At 42.9% G+C, this 22,771-nt stretch overlaps 1 protein-coding gene across 5 annotated transcripts in view; it reads left to right on the top strand.

Annotated features, from left to right (window-relative positions):
* Positions 1-233: 233 nt before the first annotated feature.
* ARHGEF6 (Rac/Cdc42 guanine nucleotide exchange factor 6) overlaps positions 234-22,771 on the top strand; it is a 135,175-nt gene continuing 112,637 nt past the window's right edge. For 4 of the 5 annotated variants that reach the window (XM_017349864.3, XM_070066946.1, XM_017349861.3 and 1 more), the window contains exons 1-2: positions 234-876; positions 2,086-2,169. In XM_017349864.3, coding sequence (XP_017205353.1) covers positions 712-876; positions 2,086-2,169 — 249 coding nt within the window. In that variant the 5' untranslated portion in view covers positions 234-711. Of the gene's footprint in view, positions 877-2,085; positions 2,170-12,221; positions 12,366-22,771 lie in introns of those variants that run through there. The other variant, XM_051827589.2, reaches the window with a different exon arrangement.

Below are 22,771 nucleotides of genomic sequence, written 5' to 3'. Positions count from 1 at the left end.
CACCACGCAACTCAACATGTTTTGCGAGGAATGATCATGACACACCATCTCTGTGAGACAGTATGAGGACATCCAGCCATTTCTTGGTAGAATTTTCTCAGTTGACCTTCTTTGAGCTCGCCACGAGGCTCAGAGCTGTCTGACCTAAGAGCCAGTTGGCATCTTCCTCGTAACAGAAGCCAGAATTTCACTGGAGATAGGCTATTTATTTATTGACAGTGTTCTCCCAGACTGGCCCACAAATGTTTCATTTCCAAGGTCCCCTGAAGTGCTGGCTCACCTCTGTTTTCCACGCACACTTGCTTCCTTCTCTCTCCTCCCTCCCCAGCGTCCTTCTCACTTCCTTCCCTTACAGGCTTCTTGAACTGTTGAGTTTTTTTTTTTTTTTTTTTTGGGAGGGGTGTGTGTGTTTCTTCTTTTTTTATCGTACTGAATTTGTTTTGCAGATTTTGAAAAAGAAAACTGGTGTTACCCAGGATTTCTACATTCATTCTTATCTGTTTCCACATCTTTGAATGTGATCCCTGGGCTTTTAGAATCCCACATTTTGAGTGGGGTCACTGTTGTCTGAGAAAAGTTGCTTTAAACCTTTGCTCTGCAAGCACCAGAAGAGAACTCAGAAAAAGGAAGACGACAGCAGATGCAATCGCGGATGTGGCTTACTCCTTGCAGCTGCCCCAGTGAGCTGTTCAGACTGTACTGTCCTCAGTAATGAATCCAGAAGAGCGAATCGTGACCTGGCTGATATCTTTGGGAGTTTTAGATTCCCCAAAAAAGACCATCTGTGATCCGGAGGAGTTCTTGAAGTCTTCGCTGAGAAATGGGGTAGTGCTGTGCAAATTGATCAACAGACTTATGCCTGGCTCTGTGGGAAAGGTAAGGTCAATTTGCAGTGTCTTTGGGATTGCTTTCTACCACACAGCAGCAGTTCATGGACTTGGAGATTTTATACTACTCAGGTCATGGGAATCTCCTACTTTAATACCTCTCTAGGAGTTCTACATTCTTTCTTACTGGTTTTCTCTCTAGAAAAAGTCAGACAGTGAAATCTTGTCCTTTAGTAATTGGATCTCAAATATTAATATAGTAAACTACCTGTTATATTTCTGGCAGTAGGGGACAAGGGGAGCACTTGTATCACAAGGTTGCTCCATTATGGAGACGTATATGTTACACTTGCCTGGGTACTGAGGAAGATTTGAACTTGGAGGTACACAGGAGTCTACAATATAGTGGAATGATTTATAATAGATTTTGATAGTGTTTCAACAGTTTCACTGAAAATCAATGTAGATTTTCTGTTAAAAACTATCCATTGAAGGAGAGACTATTTAGCAACTAGGAAAAAGAATCCAAAATGTCACATAAAGTTTGTAGAAACAATAGAAGCCTAATGTGTATTTCAAGTGCAACGTGCATTCAAAGTGAAACTAACCTTACCCCTCTTTAAAAAAAATCCAAGATTTTTAAAGTTGGAAGCCCATGATCACAAGAATGGATAATTTCTGAAGTAGACATTTTATGTAAACTTAAACGTAGACACCTACAATTATTTTCTTAAGTTACCATAGAACATGATTGTGAGTACAGCTTTTTTGCTTTCTTGAACTAGCATGCATTTTTATTGAGCAAGGAGATTTACTTATAATTTTGTAAACTTGATAAAGAGTGCTAAAATGCAGAAAAATGTAAAATATAGAGAGCAGCAAAGAGAAAATGTAATTTTACTAAGTTCTCATGGGGAGGGAGAGGGAGGTCATAGGTATTACTTCCTTGTTTGAAAGCAGGAGCTAAGCTCAAGAAACTGTCTTGTCTCTCCATGGTAGTATCACCATACTTGGGCTGAAGGCATGAGAAAGACGTTTGAAAGTAGAAATGGCTTGAGACTAGAGCTTCGGTGACATTTGAAACTGTTTAGATTTTTGCATCACTTCCTTTAGTGGTTATTTCTCTTCCTGGATTGAAAGCAACGTTGCCTCCTGCCTTAAAAAAAACCTACCTTAGTTAATTATCAGCACATAATGAATACGGTCTGTTTGCTCTGGGATGACAATCTCCAAGTGACATATGACTCTGTTTCTCTAGTATTGTCTGGAGCCCCAAACTGAAGCCCAATGCATCAACAATATCAATGACTTCCTGAAGGGATGTGCAGCCCTTCAAGTGGAGGTAAGCACACTCAGGTTGCCTTCCTTGTTGCCAACATGATTTGCTGTAATGAGGATTGATAGTAAAAGTATGTGATTTATTTCTCACCATCGGTGGTCACCAAGTTAAACAGGTAGCATTTTCTAGAAGCCAGAGTTTGGATTGATGGTCTCCAGTATTGGATTGCTATCCTGTCTTTCCCAGAAATCAGTTGCAAAAAAACAAACAAACAAAAACACCTAAAAAAAAAAGCCTTTTAAATACAGCATCACAACCCTCAAAACAGGCTTACACTAAGAGAGCTTCTGCGGCGTACTACCCTACTAAGGGGAACTAAAAGTGGGCCACTGGCTGCTACAGTAGGCTCAGTGTTATCACCTTGAGTTGGGAAGAGAGCAAAGGCCATTATCACTGTGTCTCATTAACGCTTTAAAACACAACCTGGAAAAGCTTGGAGGGGACAGCGTTTTAGCATGGTAGGTTAAGCCAACATTTGCTTTTTTCATCCCTTATGTGCCTGGGAAGACAGTGGAAGATGGCCTATGTGCTTGAGCCCCTGAAGCCCATAATGAAGTTTCTGGCTTCTATCCTTGGTCTGGCCCAGACTTGGTTATTGCAGCCATTTGGGGAGTGAACAAGCAAATGGAAGATTCTCTCTCTCTCTCTCTCTCTCTCTCTTCTTCTCTGTTGTTCTGCCTTTCAAATAAATAAATCAATATTTTTTCTTTTTTTTAAGTTTTATTATCTTTTTTTTAACTTTTATTTAATGAATATAAATTTCCAAAGTACGATTTATGGATTACAATGGCTTCCCCCCATACCGTCCCTCCCACCCACAACCCTCCCCTTTCCCACTCCCTCTACCCTTCCATTCACATCAAGATTCATTTTCGTAAATAAATCAATATTTTTTTAAAAGAAAAAAAAGCTGGGAGAACTTAGCTCTAAGGTAGAAATATATATTAAATTGTATTGCACTATTTTATATTATTTGCATCCATACAATGTATATAGGAGATGTTACCAAAGATATTTACACATATGTGTCAAGTTAATAAATTTCTCTGTGCCTCAGTGTTTTATCTGTAAAATGGACATGACAATAACTACCTCATGTAGTTGTTTAAATTAGATAATGCATAATAGGGCTAAGAGTTCCAACCTCATAAGATCTATGAGATAATTTTGTAGACTTCTCAGCACAAGGCCAGAACAGAAAAAGTGTTTTAAACGAGCAGACAAGCATTAGTAGTATTATCTGTGGCCAAGTAATAGGGGGTGGAGCATGGACTCTGGTGCTAGACTTCTCAAGTTCAAATCTCAGTTTGCTCTCACTGGTAGCTTTATGACCTCAAGCATATTATTCAACTATACCTCTATGCTTTCATCTGTCATCTGTATAATGGGAATTAATAGTTGCATCTGTCTCATAGCACCAGTGTGAGGTTTCAATGAACACATACATGTAAAGCTCCTGAAAGAGTGGCTGGGACATCTTCCATATGGTAGCTACTATTTTTAGTAGTAGTACTAGTATATTTGCTCTGGATAAACTTTGCTCGCTTCACAATTTTTCCTAAAGTTGGCCCTAGCATCAGGCTACCCTGTCTCAGAATATTTTATTCCAGTTTTCCCTATAGCTCAATTGGAGCCCCCATCCTCTCTTGCTTTTGAGGTAAGGGTGTCTTTGGAACACTCTACTATATCCTTTGTAGAATGATGTCTACTATGGAATGGATCATGATATTTTCCTTTTTACTCTACCAAATAAAAACATGTTGAGGTTGCCAATGATTTCTGAACTCTGAGGATGCCAGAAGGTATACTGAGCTTATTTGCAGTTCTAAGAATACTAGATGATACAGAAACACCTCCTGGGTTTGGCATTGTTGGAGATTTTTGTTTCTGATAGCTAACACTCCTTTAAGCACCAATGCTTAAAATACTTTTATACATTTTGGCTGGAAATATTTCTTAAAAGTGTGTTGTAATTACCATCCTCTTAAATGAAAGGCACTGGGTACATTTTTCTCCTTTTGATAATTCAGGCTGATCTGAATATTGTATCAACATCATAATAAGGCTGGCTTGTGGTTAAGCACAAATGTTCTCTAGTTCAGAAAATCGGGGATAGAGTCTTGGCTCGTTCAATACCTGTCTGCGTGACTCTGGGAAAACTTATTAGACCCCTGGAGGCTCTGGATTCCTGATGAGGACATTAGCAGTATCTATTATATAAGATTGTTTCAAGAACCAAGAGAGATAACACATTACCGCGCATAGGGCATACACAGGAGCTGCTTGCTGTTGTTATTATATGTTCTTTGCATTGTTGTGTGCAAAATTATGCTTTTAAGAGGTATATGACAGCCATATTCAGGTACTTCTAGAACCCTGAGACAACATTAACAAAGTGAGTCTGTAAGGAATAAGACTGAACACTGAGTTGGGATGCAACCAGCAGTCAAGAATGCTGACCGGATAAGCAGCCTCAAGCTTCTCCTAGGTAGCTAGGAGACAGACCAAAGTACAATTATTTGCAAATGTCATTAGATAGAATATCTTTTGGCCGGCGCCGTGGCTCACTAGGCTAATCCTCCGCCTAGCGGCGCCGGCACACCGGGTTCTAGTCCCGGTCGGGGCGCCGGATTCTGTCCCGGTTGCCCCTCTTCCAGGCCAGCCCTCTGCTGTGGCCAGGGAGGGCAGTGGAGGATGGCCCAGGTGCTTGGGCCCTGCACCCCATGGGAGACCAGGAAAAGCACCTGGCTCCTGGCTCCTGCCATCGGATCAGCGCTGTGCGCCGGCCGCAGCGCGCTGGCCGCGGCGGCCATTGGAGGGTGAACCAACGGCAAAGGAAGACCTTTTTCTCTGTCTCTCTCTCTCACTGTCCACTCTGCCTGTCAAAAATAAAAAAAAATAAAAAAATAAAAAAAATAATAAAAAAAAGAATATCTTTTGTCTGGCATAGTGGTTAAGTCACCACATAGGAGGCCTGCACCCATATTGGAGATCCCAGTTTGAGTCCTGACTCCCTCACTTATGATCCATTTTCCTGTAAATGTGTAGGCTGGAAGGCAGCAGCATGGGTCTTTGCCACCTACACAGGAGACATGGAAGGAGTTGTAGCCTCTTGGGTTAGGCCTGACCCAGCCATGGCTATTGTCATCATCTGGGGAGTGAAACAGCAATTGGGATACGTCTTTCTGTTTCTCTGCCTCTCTGCCTTTAAAATAAAATAAAAATAAATGAATTTTTAAAAATACCAAAAAATATTTTTGGGCCCAAAGTGCCTAGCACAGTGCCTGGCATAAGACTCTATAAAACTGTAAATATGAAAAGCAAGAAGAATAGGATTTGATTATTGCCCAGATCACACTATTATTTACTAAAAGAAATGGTCAGTTTGAAAATGAAGAAAAATGGAGCTGGAAATATAGTACTGCACTGGCAATTTGAGTATTGAACTCTGCAGCATGGTGACCACATTCAAAAGCTGTCGCCTCTGGCCTACTGGGTGGTCAGTTGACCTCTCCAAGTGACTGTCATCATTATGTTCTTATAATGCTACAGTGTTTTAGGATCTCTAGAGGACCACACAGCTAGCACCTGATGAGGGAAATCTGCTGACAGAGGGGAAAAGTACTCTCTTAAGTGCCTCCCCAACTTTAAGAGTGTGCTTTTAATGTTGGTGGTCAAATTTATCTGTTTTCTTTTGTTGTTTGTGCTTTTGGTAGCATAGTTAAGAAATCATTCCCTGATCAAGGATCATGATGATTTACTCCTATGTTTTATTCTAACAGTGTTATAGTTTTAAGGTCTTTGATTCATTTTGAGTTAATTCTTGTAAATGGTGGTTGGTATAGACCCACATTCATTTTTTTTAAAAGATTTATTTATTTATTTGAGAGCTAGTTTGGAGGTTCTAGCAGGGAGTGCAGCTCTCATATACCCTTGACCAAAGACTGGTCCTCCTCTAGCGGGGAAGGTCATTCTCTTTGAGCGCGCAGCTTCGGGAGGGACGCACATGGAGTGGTGAGGGAGGAAGGGGACACCCGCCGAGCCAGCCAGGTCAGCCGAATCAACCCTGGCGATCAATGGGGTGACAGATGTCGCAGCCAGATCGCCCTCACATCTTACTTATTTATTTGAAAGGCAGAGATATAAAGAGGCCGAGGCAGAGGCAGAGAGAGAGGGAGAGATAGATAGAGAGAGAGAGAGAGAGAGAGAGGTCTTCCATCCACTGATTCACTTCCCAAATGGTCGTAATGGCTGGAGCTGTGCCAATCCGAAGCCAGGAGCCAGGAGCTTCTTCCGGGTCTCCCACACGGGTGCAGAGGCCCAAGGACTTGCTTAAGTAGGTCATAGCAGAGAGCTGGGTTGGAAGTGGAACATCCAGGACTTGAACCCATATTGGATGCCGGCACTGCAAGTGGCAGTCTTTCCTGCTATGCCACAGTGCCAGCCACTCACATTAATTTTTTTAAATATTATGTATTTATTTATTTATTTATTTTTAAAGATTTATTTATTTGAAAGTCAGAGTTACACAGAGAGAGAAGGAAAGGCAGAGAGAGAGAGAGAGAGAGAGAGGTCTTTCATCCGCTGCTTTACTCTCCAATTGGGCGCAACAGAAGAAGCTGCGTAGATCCAAAGCCAGGAGCCAGGAGATTCTTCCAGGTCTCCCATGTAGGTGCAGAGGCCAAAAGACTTGGGCCATCTTCTGCTCTGTTCCCAGGCCATAGCAGAGAGCTGGATCGGAAGTGGAGCAGCCGGGAGTCAAACTGGTGTACATAGGGGATGCAGGCACTGTAGGCGGCGGCTTTACCGGCTACGCCAAAGAGCTTGCCCCTCACACTCATTTTTTAAAAGATTATTTATTTATTTATTTATTTGAAAAGCAGACTACAGAGAGAGAGGGAAAGACAGAGAGAGGCAGAGATCCTCTATCTGCTGGTTCACTCCCCAGATGGCCACAACAGTTTGGGCTGGGCAGGGCTGAAGCCAGGAGGTTAGAACTCCGTCTGGGTCTCCCACGGCAGAGATCCTCTATCTGCTGGTTCACTCCCCAGATGGCCACAACAGTTTGGGCTGGGCAGGGCTGAAGCCAGGAGGTTAGAACTCCGTCTGGGTCTCCCACGTGGAAGGCAGGGGATCAAGTACTTGGGCCGTTTTCTGCTGCCTTCCCAGGCATATAAACAGAGAGCTGGCTTGTGGAGTAGCTGGGTGCCCACATGAGATGCCTGCTTCTCAGGCGGTGGCTTATCCGACTGCACCACAATGCCAGCCCCCACATTCATTCTTTTTTTTAAAAAAATGTGGTTCACTTTTTTCCAAAGTATTTTATTCTTTTTGATAGTATTGTAATTGGAATTGTTTTCTTAAGTTTTTTGTTTAGAGTATTCATTGCAAGTGTACAGAAATGAAATTGATTTTTTATATTCAGCTCATATCCTTCAACTTGACTGAAGTTGTTCATAAGTTATAAAAATTTTTTGATGGATCCCATGGTTTTCTTAACACGATTATATTCTCTATGAGCAAAGATATTTTTACTTCTTCCTTTCCAATCTAGACGTCTTTTATTTCATTTTCTTCCCTAGTTTGTGTGGTTAGAAGCTCTAGTACAACACTGAGTAGAAGTTGTGGGAGAACATCTTCTTGTCTTGTTTCTGATTTTCAGGTCGAAGATTTTCAGTCTTTCAGTATTAAGTATGGTGTTAGCTGTGGATTTTCCACAGGTGCCATTTAATAGGCTGATAAAGTTTCCTTTTAGTGCTGATTTGTTTGTTTTAATCATGAAAGGGTGCTGTATTATGTCAAATGCTTTTCTGCTTGCTAGGATGACTATTGCTTTTTCTCACATATTAAATTCATCTTGCATTCCTGGTATAAATTCCCAGTGTGTCAGGTTGTTTATCCACATAGAAATTTGTGCACATCTATGATTATTCATGAAGAATCTTTTCTTTTTATGTTTTTATTTAATATTTAATTAGTTTAGGAAGAGTTACAGGGAGAGAGAGGAAGAGAGGGAGAAAGAGAGAGAGGTCTTCCATTCACTGGTTCACTCCCCAAATGGCCATAACAGTTGGAGTTGGGCTGGTCTGAAGTCAGAAGCCAAGAGTTTCTTTTTTTTTAAAATATTTATTTATTTATTTGAAAGTCAGAGTTACACAGAGAGAGGAGAGGCAGAGAGAGAGGTCTTCCGTCTGATGGGTCACTCCCCAGATGGCCGCAATGGCCCAAGCTGCACTGATCTGGAGCCAGGAGCTTCTTCCAGGTCTCCCACGCAGGTGCAGGGGCCCAAGGACTTGGGCCATCCTCCAGTGCTTTCCCAGGACATAGCGGGATCGGAAGTGGAGCAGCCAGGCCTTGAACCGGAAATGGGATGCTGGCACTGCAGGCGGTGGCTTTACCTGCTACACCACAGCACTGCCTCTTTTTTTTTTTTAAGCACATTCAATGCAATTCGTAGATACGAATCCAACTTATGTATTTATTTATTTTTAAAGACTTTATTTGTTTGACAGGTAGAGTTACAGACAGTGAGAGAGAGAGACAGAGAAAGGGCTTCCTTCCATTGGTTCACTTCTCAAATGGCCGCCGCGGCTAGAGCTAAGCTGATCCGAAGCCAGGAGCCAGGTGCCTCCTCCTGGTCTCCCATAGGGGTGCAGGGCCCAAGCACTTGGGCCATCCTCCACTGACTTCCTGGGCCACAGCAGAGAGCTGGACTGGCAGAGGAGCAACTGGGACTAGAACCCGGTGCCCATATGGGAAGCCGGCGCTGCAGGTGGAGGATCAACCTAGTGCGCCACTGCGCCGGCCCCTTGTAGATGCAATTCTTTTTTTTTTTTTTTTTTTTTTTTTTGGACAGGCAGAGTGGATAGTGAGAGACAGAGAGACTGACAGAAAGGTCTTCATTTTGCCGTTGGTTCACCCTCCAATGGCCGCCGCTGCCGGCGCGCTGCAGCCTGGCGCACCGCGCCGATCCGAAGGCAGGAGCCAGGTGCTTCTCCTGGTCTCCCATGGGGTGCAGGGCCCAAGCACTTGGGCCATCCTCCACTGCACTCCCAGGCCATAGCAGAGAGCTGGCCTGGAAGAGGGGCAACCGGGACAGAATCCGGCGCCCCGACCGGGACTAGAACCTGGTGTGCTGGCGCCGCAAGGCGGAGGATTAGCCTAGTGAGCCACGGCGCCGGCCAATATACAGTCAATTTTAAAGTAATCACAGGTCATTAATACTGAAGTAGTATAACATTATTAAACATTGGTTTGACAAAGGTATAAAACAAAGTTTTACAAAACTATATTTGCAGCAATACTAATACACACGGGCATTTCTTTCTTTTTTGTTTTTGAGAATCTTTATAGGAGTGAAACTGTTATATCAAGTTTTGATGGATAATGTCAAATTGTTCTACAAAAATGCTGTAGCAAGTTCCACTCCCATCAAGAGTGTAAAAAGTGTCTTCTTCCTCATGCCCCTGCCGACACTAGATATGAATTTTTAAAGCTTGTTAAATTGATGGATGAAAATGGTATTTCATTTATTGCTGTAGTTAGTATTTATGATTTCTAATATGTTTAGACATTTTCTCCATATTTTTATAATTCATTTGTCTTTCTGTTTTTGTAAGCCAAATATATCTGCCTTATTTTTTAGAATTGGGAAGGCAAGGACACCACTTTGATCTCATGTAAAAACTTTACAGAACAGATGGAAACACCTTCATTTCTAGGTAGTATGTGATCAGTCCCTCGGCAGCTTGCATTCTAGCATTGATAGTTTTCTTGTTGTGTTGGTTTTGAACTTTGTGGAAGTCAGGGACACATGCAATTCTTCCGATCAACTACGAATGGCCTGGGTGGTACCTCTCTGATTGTCTTATTTTGGCTGGTCTGTGAAAGATCTAGCCCTGTGGTTTTCCTCTGATTCAAGCCTTCTGCCTGCCTCATTCCCAGTGAGACTCTTGCTCTGTCCATTGTCACCACTACTACAAAGTTATTACCGGGGATACTTTACTATCTCCTATTCTGTTCCTGGCCCAAATGTACTTTGGAGAAAGATGTTTTGTTCATGAAGAATCACTGAATGGGTAAGTGATTCAATTAGTCTCTCAGCAGAAAAAGAGAGAGAGAGAATTGATTCCATCTGCTGGTTCATTTTCCCACTTTCCCAAACAGTAACAATGGCCAGGGCTGAGCCAGGCTGAAGTCAGGAGCCAAGAGCTTCATCTGGGTCTTCCATGTGGGTAACAGGGACCCAAGCATTTGGGCCGTCCTCTGCTGTTTTTCCCAGGTCATTAGCAGGGACCTGGATCGGAAGTGGAGCAGCTGGGACACGAACTGGCTCTCACGTGGGATACTGGCACTGCAGGCAGCAGCTTTATCCATTGCAACACAACACAGTCTCCTCCTTTCTCCCCTTCTTTCTTAGCCTTCAGTACCAGCTGGTAGCAGTTATGTTTTTTCTCCTCTGCCCCCACCCCCTCACTCCCTGTTGTCTCCCTGACTCACTCCATCTGCCTTGTCACTGGAACAGCATGGGTGCCCTGCCCAAAATGAGGCCTGTTGGATGGACAATTTGCCATTTCCCAGGGGCTGCTCTGCAGGAAAGCAGGTCTGCAAGTAAGGCAGCATTGCCAATGACCAGTAGTCAAAGCTACATCCCATTAAGAGAGCTCCAGCTCTAAGAGAGCAACACATTCCGGAAGAAGTTAGGCACAAGGCCAGGCAACTCACCAAGAGCTGTGATGGCTATAACAGACTTTCCTTTCAGCTCTGATCCTACCTCCTGGGGCAAGTCAGAGTTTTCTTCTCTAGGCCTCGGTTGACTCATCTGTAAATAAGGAGACTGGGGTTGGGTAATCTGTGATGAACGGACGTTCTGCTTTTAACTATTCTGTTTTTGGTTTTCCTGTTGAGCAAATCCTACACCACTGATGGAGTCAGTTAAATATCACTTACGACTCTGGCCATCCTGTACTTTTCCAGACTGCATTGCATTTATATACAAATTAGACTTTGGGTAAGGGTATAAATGTTTCCCATGTATCAGGAACCTTTTTATTCTGCTTCACAGATTCTATTTGACTTGGGGCCTGTTATCAGAGAACTCAGGAAGGCCCTCCAGGGTAGCCCCTGGAGACCTCTTTTCTGCTTCTCTGTCTCAGTGACTCCCCATGATGCTGGAGGGTGCCCTAGTTGCATCTAGGGGTGGAGGAGGAAGCAAGCCATCAGGAAGGGCTAGTCCTGAGTCGGGGATTCCCGCCCTAGGCTTTGGCAGTGGCCCTTGGCAGGCCAGGCGCCCGCAGCCCTAAGCTCCGGGCTGAACCAGGCGGCAGCAGCATGCGCAGTGTGGCCGCCGCCGCTAAACCGCAGCTTTTACCGCTGCCGCGGCTACCCGGGCTTTTGCTGCAGCTCTGCCCTGCGCCGCTGTCACTTCCAGTTCCTACTTCGGCGATCCAGGTCCGGGTCATTGCTTTCCCACTGCTGGCCCAGTCCCTCCTGGTCGCTCTCCCTTCCACGCTCCAGCTCTGGGCAGGAGAGGGCAATGAGGGCAGCTGAGTGGGGCCGGGGCAGCCTCACAGGCAGGCTCCGGGGCAGCTGCTCCCCTCCTGCCTCCGCCTGGCGCCCTTGCCCAGCTGGCCGCCAGCGCACCCAGCGGGGTTGAGCCTTTTGCACCCCGGGTTCACCCCCACTTTCCACGCCCCGGTCCTCCACTCGCCGAGGGGCACAGCTCTGGCAGTAAGAACTTGCGGACAAGAACCCGACTTCCCTTTATACTGAAAAACAAAAAAGAAAGAAAGAAAGAAAAGAAACAACAAAAAACATTAAAAAAAAAAAAAGCCAGGACTGGAGAGGCTGCGGGCACAGCACGGAGTTTGGAGACGGGCGCCCCCTCCTCGCCCGTGTCCAGGAGCAAAGTTGCAGGCGCCCCTCCCCGCCCGGGCGAGCCTAGCCCAGCTTTTCAGTTTCGCCCTGGTGGCGGCTGCGCTCAGGGCAGGGTCCCAGCTCCAGCTGGGGAGAACCGTTCCCGCAGCCTTGGCACGGGCTCGCCCGCCGGTTCGCCGGCCCCGTGACTCCGGAGGGCGAGCCGCTTCCAGGCGGCGGCGGCGGCGGCGGCGGCGGCGGCAGTGGCGGCAGTGGCGGCAGTGGCAGTGGCGCGGCAGGAGTGAGCGAGCAGCCGGAGGACAGGCGGGCAGCGGCCGAGCCAGGTGACCTGCCTGAGGGCAAGGGCTCAGGGGAAGGGGAAAGCGCGAGGGCCTGGGGATGGGTACCGACGGACCCCCGTTGTAGAGGAGCCGCCCTTCCTCCCCACTGCCGGGACTCCCTGCCCCTGCCACACGGTCCGTGCTCTGCCAGGGCCTCACCGTGCACTGAGATCCTGGGTGCCGGAGCGGGGGTGGGGGCCGAGGGCGCAAATCGAGGACGCGCCAAACTTAGGGGCGAGTTGTCCAGCTCTGGCTGCAGGGCTTGGCATTCGACTGGATTCTTTCTTTCCCCCGGAGCAAGAGCAGGACTCAACCGTACTATTTCTGATACTAATTTCCTGCCCTGCCAACCCCCAGCATCTGTATACATTTGGGGATATTTTTGGCGTTGAGTACACAGATCTGTCGCAGGAATGGTGTGTGGATGGAAAGACCTGTGCCTATAAGGTGTTCTCAAGTGCCTATAGTTAATTTCGACTTTTCATTTTCTAGTGATTTAGGAACCCAACAGGTATTTGAACTATTTCATCTCAGCTCTTTCATTAAGTAAAAGTAAAAACACAGTAATTATTTTTTTTTCTGTATAACTCTGCATATTTTTATCAATAAAAGCTCCACATAAACTAAGAAAACCTGACAGGATATATTTTGGTTGATTTTCTGAAAAATAGCAATCATTTTTGAGTCAAATAAAAGTGGTGGTATATCTAAGGTCCACACTGCCTTTCTAACTTTTATTTGCCTGGAAAGCTCACAGTTTGTCCTTGAACTTCCTGTCTTAATTTTGACATTGACCGTGGTAAGAGGATCTCTGATGACATCATTTGCTTTAGCTACAGTTTTGATATTCTGTGACTGAGAGCACCTTTCTCCAAAACGTAAGGCCTGGGCCTGCCCTTGTACTTAAGCTGAGGCATTTCCAAGGATTTCTCTTAAGCAAAGTATTATGCTACATGCTAGGCAGTGCTGCAGTCCCTTATTACATAAGCGAATTTTAGGCCGGTGTAGGCTCTGGGTGTTCTTGGAACAGTTAAAACAAGGGAGTGTTCTGTCTCAGTCCGGGATGCCGGAGGACATAGTTAGAGTTTTGAACAAAGTTAATTTCCAGCTAGTATTCTCATCTTGCGTCTCATTTGTTTGGCTTTTTTTTTTTAAAGTACCTTCTACTTATCTGAAACTCCCAGTGCCCTTGTAAAGGATGTAGGCGAGGTGGCATGCCTTTCACTGGACAAAGAAACAAAGTTTAGTTAACCAAAGTCAGAGGGCTTTCCAATGGGTAGCTGAAACCCTGATCTCCTGGTTTCAGCCCAGATTTTGTTTTGTTTTTGCTAAAGCATGGTATTTTGTGCAAAAGTGTTTCATTTTGCACAATTTATGGATAGTGTATCTTCTGAGCTATGGACCTTTTTCTATTCTTTTTGCCTACTCACATCTTGACCTTGTCTTTTTTTGCACAGGACAGTTCTTAGGGATGAGGACAGGAGCAAAGTTGTCCAAAAAAGGGCCTATGATTTGTTCTTTAAACGATTTACTGCGGGTCTGGTGGGAAGAATCACTATATTCCTAAAGTTGTATTTATGAAATCTGTACCCATTAAATAAAAGATTTCTCTGGGGAAAATAAATAAATAAAAGATTTACTTATTTATTTGAAAGGCAGAATTACAGAGAGAGAGAGAGAGAGAGAGATTTTCCATCCACTGGTTCACTCCACAGATGGATGCAGAGGCTGGGACTAGGCCAGGCCAAAACCTGGAGGCTGGAGTCCATTAGGGTCTCCCACATGAGCGGCAGGAGCCCAAGTACTCAGGCCATCTTCTGCTGCTTTCCCAGGCGCATTGGGAGGGAGTGGAGAAGAAGTGGAACAGCCTGGACTCGAACTGGTGCTGATACGGAATGCTGGCATCAGAGGCAGCTATTTAACCTGCCGTGCCATAACGTTGGCCCCTGTTTTTTTTTTTTTTTTTTTTTTGACAGGCAGAGTGGACAGTGAGAGAGAGAGACATAGAGAGAAAGGTCTTCCTTTGCCGTTGGTTCACCCTCCAATGGCCGCCGCTGCAGCCGGCGCACAGCGCTGATCCGATGGCAGGAGCCAGGATCCAGGTGCTTCTCCTGGTCTCCCATGGGGTGCAGGGCCCAAGCACCTGGGCCATCCTCCACTGCACTCCCTGGCCATAGCAGAGAGCTGGCCTGGAAGAGGGGCAACCGGGACAGAATCCGGCGCCCCAACCGGGACTAGAACCCGGTGTGCCGGCGCCGCAAGGTGGAGGATTAGCCTATTGAGCCACGGCGCCGGCTTGGCCCCTGTTTTTAAATCTGTGACCTGCCTCCTCTCCACTCACATTCAGGGAAAGCAGGTGCTGGATAGAAAATTCAGGGTTCAGAAAATTCCATCATTAGTCCAAGAATAATATTATTTCAATTTTCACAAAGAAACCCATTCAGGAGGAGAAATTAGAGAGTGTGAGTTTTGTTGATCTGTAGCAATCTGTTCGTCACTGTTCTTAGGAACTTAGATGCAAAAGAGGAAAAGGAGTATCTGCTATTTTTAAGGCATGTACTATGATCCAGGCACTATGCTAATTGCTTTAAACATATTATGTTATTTAATCTTTATAAGAACCCTGACATTGTACCCATTATACAGTGGTAAAACTGAAGTTTGCAGATGCTCCAGCAAATGCCGACACTGCCAGCACAAAGTAGAGCCAGAATGCAGTCACTGATATAGCTTACTTCAGAACTCATTCCGTTTGCCATGTGCCAGACTGTCACCCTCAAGGAGCTGTTAATAAACACAGGAACATCTAGCTCCTTGGTTTTCAGATTTGGCTGTCCACTAGTGTCATCTGGGATGCTTTTCAAAACTACAAATGTAGAAGTCCCATCATCCAGAGATTCTGGGAAAAATGAGTCTACAGTGAGGTTCAGGCACTGATATTTCTTTTTGTAAATGCTTTTCTTTACATCAACTTTCTCTAAAGTCTAATATACATTGAGGATATTCCAAGTAGGTAGTTTCAGGAATCTTCAAAAATTGAACATACCCATATAATCAGCACCCTGATTCAGAAAAGAGCAGTATTAGCACCCAGAAGCCAAGCTTGTACCCTTCTCAGTCACTACCCCTCACCAAGAGGCAGCACTACCATGCCTTCTAAGACAATAGACTCCTTTTTTTCCTGTGTTGGTGCTTTATGTTAGGTGGAATCATACAGTACATATTCATCTGTATAAACTTTCTTTCAGTCATGGTATTTGGACTGGTCGCCCATGTTGTTGCAGGTACTAGTGCTTTGTTCTTTTCCTTGCTGAGGACTATGTCATTTTGTGGCTGTATCATTCACTTGTAGATAGACATTTATACTGTTGCGATTTGGGGTGGCTATGAACAATGCTGGTGTGACTCTCTGTGGGAGTTCTCTGGAGAACACACATTTCTGTTGGCCTTATACATAGTGCAACTGCTAGGTCATAGTTATTGCCCAACACTAGTCTGAAGTTACTGAGCTTTGTGGTTGTTTTTTGAAAGCTCTGCAACTGATTGTAATGTGCATCCAGAGTTGAGAATCAGTTCCCTAGTTTGTCCTGAGTTCAACAATCTAGTAACTTCAAGTGTCTACCATGATGAAACTTGCACGCATTTCCTGAGTCCATTGTGTTAAGCTACTTTTATGCTGCTCATCCACTGCCAATATAGTTACCTGTGGACACATCTGTCTATCTGCTATCCTTGGAGCTTCTCAAAGGCAGGTACCAGAGCTTGGTCATCTTTATAAACGCAGCGCCCAGTTTAGAGAATGGCACATAGCAAGTGCTCAGTAAATGTTTGTTAAGTGAGTGAGTGATAGAATGGCTGAGTGGTCAGAGAAGATCTGGACTGCAAAGCAGATGTCCCATCTTCGCACCAAAACTTGTGTGCCTCATTCCTGAGACTGCCTCAGGCCCTCATTCAGAGCCTAATTGCTATTACTTATCTAACCATGTTAGAATTCTGTGTAATCTGTTCACCTGAACACTGATTAGAATAAGCAAATCAGATGAGATGAGGTAAAGTGCATGAAAGCACTTTATAAACTGAGAAACAACATATAAATAGAAAGTTGTGATGGGGGGAAGATGGGCTGCTGTAGATTGGGCATGCTGACAGTGTCAGAAAGTAGATGTATCTATGTCTAATATGGAAGGAATGAAATCGACAGCATGTGAGCAGTGTAGTCTAAAAATGTGTAAAAAGCAGACCTCCCAAACATAACTAACTACCAGGCAACTCAACACAAAACTGTGTGGTCCAGTGGTTACAATTTGATTTGTTCCTTTCTCTACCTTGATCCAGATTTGCTTCCTGGTCAAGGCAACCTTTTCACTTGAGTGGTGCTAATGAAGTGCAGTGGTTAACAGCTTGAACTTTGGACATGGACTAGCTTCAGTTGGCTACTTATTAGATATGTGCTAGTTTCCTAGGTGGTAAGTGGTAGGTAATACCACTTACTGGCTGTATGCTATATGCTACCTTCTAAAGTTAAATGACAGAATGCAAGTAAAGCACTTAGTACAGCACCTGGCACCAAGTAAACTCTCAATAAAAGCTAGTTCCTAATTGGAATTTTAAGATATGCCAGGAGACTGATGATGTTCATTGACAACACTGCAGAGTCAAAAAAGAATCAAAAAGAAGGTTCACTTAGTTGAGTTATGTTAAGCTAACTGTTCAAGTGAGTCATTGTTTTTGAGAAAGACTTCCTCTTGAAATCTTCACATTTAAAGAAATGGATACAGAGAAGGGTAAGTTGTGGACTCTGCAAGGGTCCTGAAGTTTGACACTAATTCTGTTGCAAATTTAGACAAGGCTGAAACTGGAAATAGAAAAACAAATCCAGCTATCTTGTCTTTTAGTTTTGGATTCTATGTGGCAAAGACCACATATTTTTGGAAAAACGATTATTTTAAAGATTTATTTATTTATTGGAAGTTAAGAGTTACAGAGAGAGATAGAGATAGAGAGAGAGAGAGAGAGAGGAGAGAGAGATTGATTTTGTTTTCTGGTTCACTCCCCAGATGGATGCAACAGTCAGGGCTGGACCAGGCCAAAGCCAGGAGCCAGGAACTTCTGGGTCTCTCTTGTGGGTGGCAGGGGCTGAAGCACTTGGGCCATCCTCTGCTGCTTTCCCAGGCCGTGAGCAGGGAGCGGGATTGGAAGTGAAGCAGCCGCGACTAGAACCCGGGCCCATGTGTAAAAAGCAGACCTCCCAAACATAACAAACTACCAGGCAACTCAACACAAAACTGTGTGGTCCAGTGGTTACAATTTGTTCCTTTCCCTACCTTGATCCGGCAATGCTGGCATTGCAGGCAGCGGCTCTAACTGCTGCACCACAATGCCAGCCCCTGGAAAAATGTTTTTGAAAATAATGTCAAAGGTGATATCCCCACATATTTTCTAATACTTAGCACACCTCTTCAGAAGGCAACATAAAGTTGAAGGATTCTGGGCATTTTCGATGAATAGTGATAGTGATCTTGGCTTCTATTCTCATACTTGACAGCAGAAATTAATTCTTTCAACCTTATTAGCAGTTTTCACTCATTAACTGAAGTGTTTTTGTCCTCTGAACTTGGAATTTCCAGTGCTACTCTTCATAGAAAACAATTTGAACTTACAATGTGTTGCAATGGGCTTAAAATTATTTATATATCATGTCTAACTTGTTTATATTTTTGGAAGACTACATGAAGACAGTTAAAATTTCGATGATATTGTAGGCCAATGATATTCATGTAACAGAATTTTAAACTGTAGTTAAAAAATGTTAACTGTAGTGAATGTGTGTGTTTTAGGAACTGTTTGTACCACTTCTTATTCTGTCTCCAGCTTACTGTCTTGCTGTCATTCTCAATGTTTAGCATGGCCAGTTTTTAACTGCTGAAAACAATTTGTATATGGTTTCCTTTACAACAACTCAGGACTGGAAATATGTTTGGGGATCCAGTTATAAAGAGGAACTGGAGAAGACAAAGCAACTGAATTCTCCAGAGACTATGAATTATTCAGTTGTTAACCACAGTAACTTCTTTAGCTACCATTTTGTGTTCTAATAATAGAAGCAGTTTGGACGGATTCCTCTTGGAATTGAAAAATCAGGAAAGCTTTTTCATTCCTTTTAGTCTACACATAAACTAAAAGAATGTGAGAAAAGAATATTTTCAGTTTCTCATGTTTACCTGAATGGAGTAGTTTAGTGTTTCTGTCCTTTCAAACAGACCTATTGATTTTATAATTCAAATAGCTGGCAATTTTCAAATTTGCCACAGAGCAAGATGGTTGTTGTCTTAGTTAAATTACACAATGGTTTATTTTTAGTGGTAGACTGACAAAAATATTCCCCTTTGCCCTAAGGAAACATAAACGCGTTGAATTGGGCAAAGTGGAGGGGGGGGAATCAACATTAATATCTTTTATTATTTAAAAAACCCACACAAAATGTGTAGTATCTACAAAGGAAGTGCACTGTTTCTGAATTGGAGTCAACATACCTATTATATATCAAAAGGAATTCATTTTCTTAAAGTATTTGCTTAATGAAATCTTCCTAACTGGAGATGTAAATTGTCTTTTCTTAAACCTAGCATACTCTAGTTTGGTTTTAATCTTGAGTCTAATCCAGACTGCTTCTAGGGGCAACAGAACACAATATAGCTCTTTATTAAAACCACACAGTCTTGGTCAGCTATCTCCAGCTCCTGCCCCATTCTCATTTGGTCATATGTTATTATTGAGGCTGCCCCAAAGATCAGTCTGATACATAATGCCAGTTGCCAGCACAACAGAATACATGCAGAGCGATTGGTGATGACATTTGGGGTTAGTTCAAAAAGGAAATGCAGGGTCTGGCCTTTGAATTGCAAATGAAGTGCAAAAGGCACTTGCTGCTTTCTTAGGGCTCTTGCTTACCAAGTACTTCAGAAGGAATATATGAGTATGTCCACTCATCCAGGCACTGCTACATACCTGCATTTCAGCATTGATGTTGACATTACCTTTGCTGTTATCTAGAAGAAATACCTATGACATCAGACATCTGTCTTATTAGTTCTAGGCTTTGCCAAACCTTGGCAAACTGGACCCTACCACACAGAGAGATGTATGGATTCAGAGATATGGATCATCCAAAATAGTACATAGTCACACATCATTTTTATTTGACTTCCAGCAGAAGATTTACCTTCTTAATTAAGTCTTGCTTAGACAAATAGAGAAATTTCTAGCTTTATACTTTCTTGGGGACTTGATAATTATTACAGAGCTCAGACATGTCAATTGAGGGATTGAATAGGCACTAGGGAAATGAAGGAATTAAATTAAGGTGAGACACAATGCAGTTTAAATAGCAGCAAGTGAAGCCATTAGTAAGGACTTGTCTCATCCTAGGCAAAAACAAAGATGCTTCCCTCTTTGGAAACATGGGCATTATTTTAAGAGGCATGCTTAAGATGTCAAGCTCTAGCATTTTTATGAACAATCCTGTCTCCAAAGCAAGCCTGAACACCAAGAAACATTTTGTTGTATAATTTGTCTGTTTTTCATGGCTGGATCTATAGCAAAATGTGGAAATTTACTAATAATTTCTGAGAAATGTATGCAAACCAACAAAATGTGATATTTTATTAACCAAATAAGTTTAACAAATTCTTTGGGAAAATATCAATTTTGATAGTGTAAATAAGCAATAGTTGTTTTAATGTTCAGTTTGCATTCTCTGAAGACTGGCTAGTATTTGGGAATAAGTCATTTATTGGGGAAAATCTTCATTTGAGATTAAAAAGTCACCTTTAATTTAAGATAATAGAATGGAAAATAATGACTTAAGGGTTGGTGTACTTTTAGGTTACTTCTTCATTGTCAGATTTTATATAGTGCCCTTTTTTCCTCATATTAAAATAAACTTACGTATTTGGTGAATGGCATGTACCAGGTGTTTGGGAAATATTTATTGAATGGATAATGAAAAGGTTTTTGAATGGAAAAAAACTTTAAATTTTTCCTTTTTGATAACTATATCTCACAGTCTACATATAGATTATCAAGAATTGACTTTTATTCAAAGAAGTGACTCTTTGAAAAGAAGGATCAAAAGAAAGCTGGGTCTTCCCTAATATAGCATTACTCAGTTTCTTCATGCCAAGTTAGAGTATGTGTTTGAAGTTTTTTAAAAATTAAAAAACTTAAAAGTGTGAGAGATCAGGTCTCATGATGTCACATGGAAGCTCTTCTCTGATTTTCCAATCCCCAGGCCACTTCTTATTTCTATATTACCCGAACTCTCTAATTTCATTAGGCTTTCAAGGTGTGAGTTTTGCACATGAGGATTCTCTGTGACTTTTTTTGAAGTGATCACAGGCAATGACATCACTTCCCTTTGGTAGGTAAATGCTTTGTCAGCATTGTTCATTTCTTTTTTTTTTCTTGTCCCCATCCCCACCCCACCCCCACCTCTCACTTCTTTCAAGCATGTTCTTCCAACAGAACAATTTAGCTTACCGAGTGATGGAAAATACATGAGCCTTGATTTATCAAGTTTTACTAGGAAAAATTGCCATTTCCTCTCTTTCCTTCTGGGAGAAGCATGCCAAAAGGACATGTATTTCTGGTGGAAGAAATTTTATATCGAGAGGAAAGACTGATATGCAGCAAGCAACCTGTTCACCATTCATACAGAGAGTGCCATGTCCAATACTGTGGCCTCTAAGTTTGTGTATGTGAAGGAGTAGAATTCAACAGTGTATGGCAGAGTATGGCTGGGTGTCCAGGATAGTGGTTCTATAATCTAGAGCCTAAATGCAAGATGAGTTCAGAAATAGGTAAGCCCGATGAGTACTGAGATGTAGTGTTTTGGAAGGGAGTGATTTGGGACAGGCCCTGAATGATAACTGGAAATTACATGATTGAGGGAAATTCAAATTTTTTTAAAAATTATTTTATCTGTAAAGGAGAAGGAAAGGGAGTGGGAGAGAGCTCATCCTCTAGTTCACTCCCTAAATGTCCACTATGGCTCCTGGCCAGAGCTGAATCTGGGATCCAGGAACCCAATCCATCTTTCCCACATGGGGACAAGGACCCAGGTAACTGAGCCATCACCTCCTGCTTCCTAGGATGTGTATTAATAGGATCTTAAACTCAGGCAGTCCATGATATGAGATGTGAATATCAAAACAGGCAACTTAACCACGGTGCCAATGACATGCCCTGAGGAAACATTTATAAGGAGTACAAATATCAAAGAAAGACATCATAAAAAAGCAAAGGATTTGGGCTCATACAAGTAGAGGATGATGAGAAATGAAGGACTTGCCAGCATGAAGCCAGATTGAGAAGAAATTCAAGTGCTAGTCTGAGGAGGGTGGACTTGATATTGTAGGCAGTTCTAATCTGGGATACATTATGCTGTTAACTGGATGGAATTGCCATGGTTTGGCAGACATGGGTGCTAACTGAAAGCACCTCTTGTGCTGTTTCTGATACGTGAACTCCTGAATGCCCACTTCAGTATTTGCATGGTTTCCTCAGCGCTAATCCTGTTTGGACTAAGAGGGTGCAAAATTAATTAGTTAATTACTTAACTGATTAATTAATTGATGTCTGTTAGGTGATGGGTGTCTCTGAAAATGACATCCTTTTGAAAAAGTGACCCACACGTAGATACAAGCAAGGAGTGCCAAAAAGACTTTACCAAATGAATTACTGATTGTTAAATAAAGAAAGAAAATGATAGTAACTGTGGCACAATATCCTTCCTACTCAGGTTAACTGGTGTTAGAATGACTTTGGGCATGTGATTTTTAGGCTTTCAAATTGCATGTTACCCCTTCTTCCTTTTGCTGAGTTACTTTGCTCTGTTTAGCCTTGACTCACTGTGCCCTGGCTGTAACTTGGAACTGGTTTTAGAGCATGCAAACAAACAAGTGTGGCTTGTAGTGCGTGTCCTTTATGCTATTTTCAATAAGACAGTTTGAAAAATATAGCCCATTTTAGCAAAACAGTAAAATCCCACAGTTCTTTCTTACTTTCCCTCTCTGTAGTGTTTGGGTTCTGGTGCTTTGTGATGTGATTTAAACCTAGGACTAGCTGGCAATTGTGGATGTTGCCTATACTTGGCACACAGCACAAACATTCACAGTCATGGAGTTTGGCTACTTCATGGTCATGGAGCTTAATTTTCCAGATGAGTGTAGGTGTATTTCATTTTGGATAATATGTTTCCTGAAAAGTTGCATGGATATTGATTTTTTGCTTTCCCAAGTAGTATTTCTTTTTGAGTTTATTATACTTTCAGCAACGCTTTTTCTTCAATTGTGATTGATCCTCTTTTAGTGGGAGCATCTAAGCTTTCTTAATTAATCAAATATATATTG

This window comes from Oryctolagus cuniculus, chromosome X (assembly GCF_964237555.1).
Source record: "Oryctolagus cuniculus chromosome X, mOryCun1.1, whole genome shotgun sequence".
Taxonomy (NCBI): Eukaryota; Metazoa; Chordata; class Mammalia; order Lagomorpha; family Leporidae; genus Oryctolagus; species Oryctolagus cuniculus.
The sequence above is the reverse complement of the archived record's forward strand: the minus strand, read 5'-3'. Positions and strand labels throughout refer to the sequence as shown.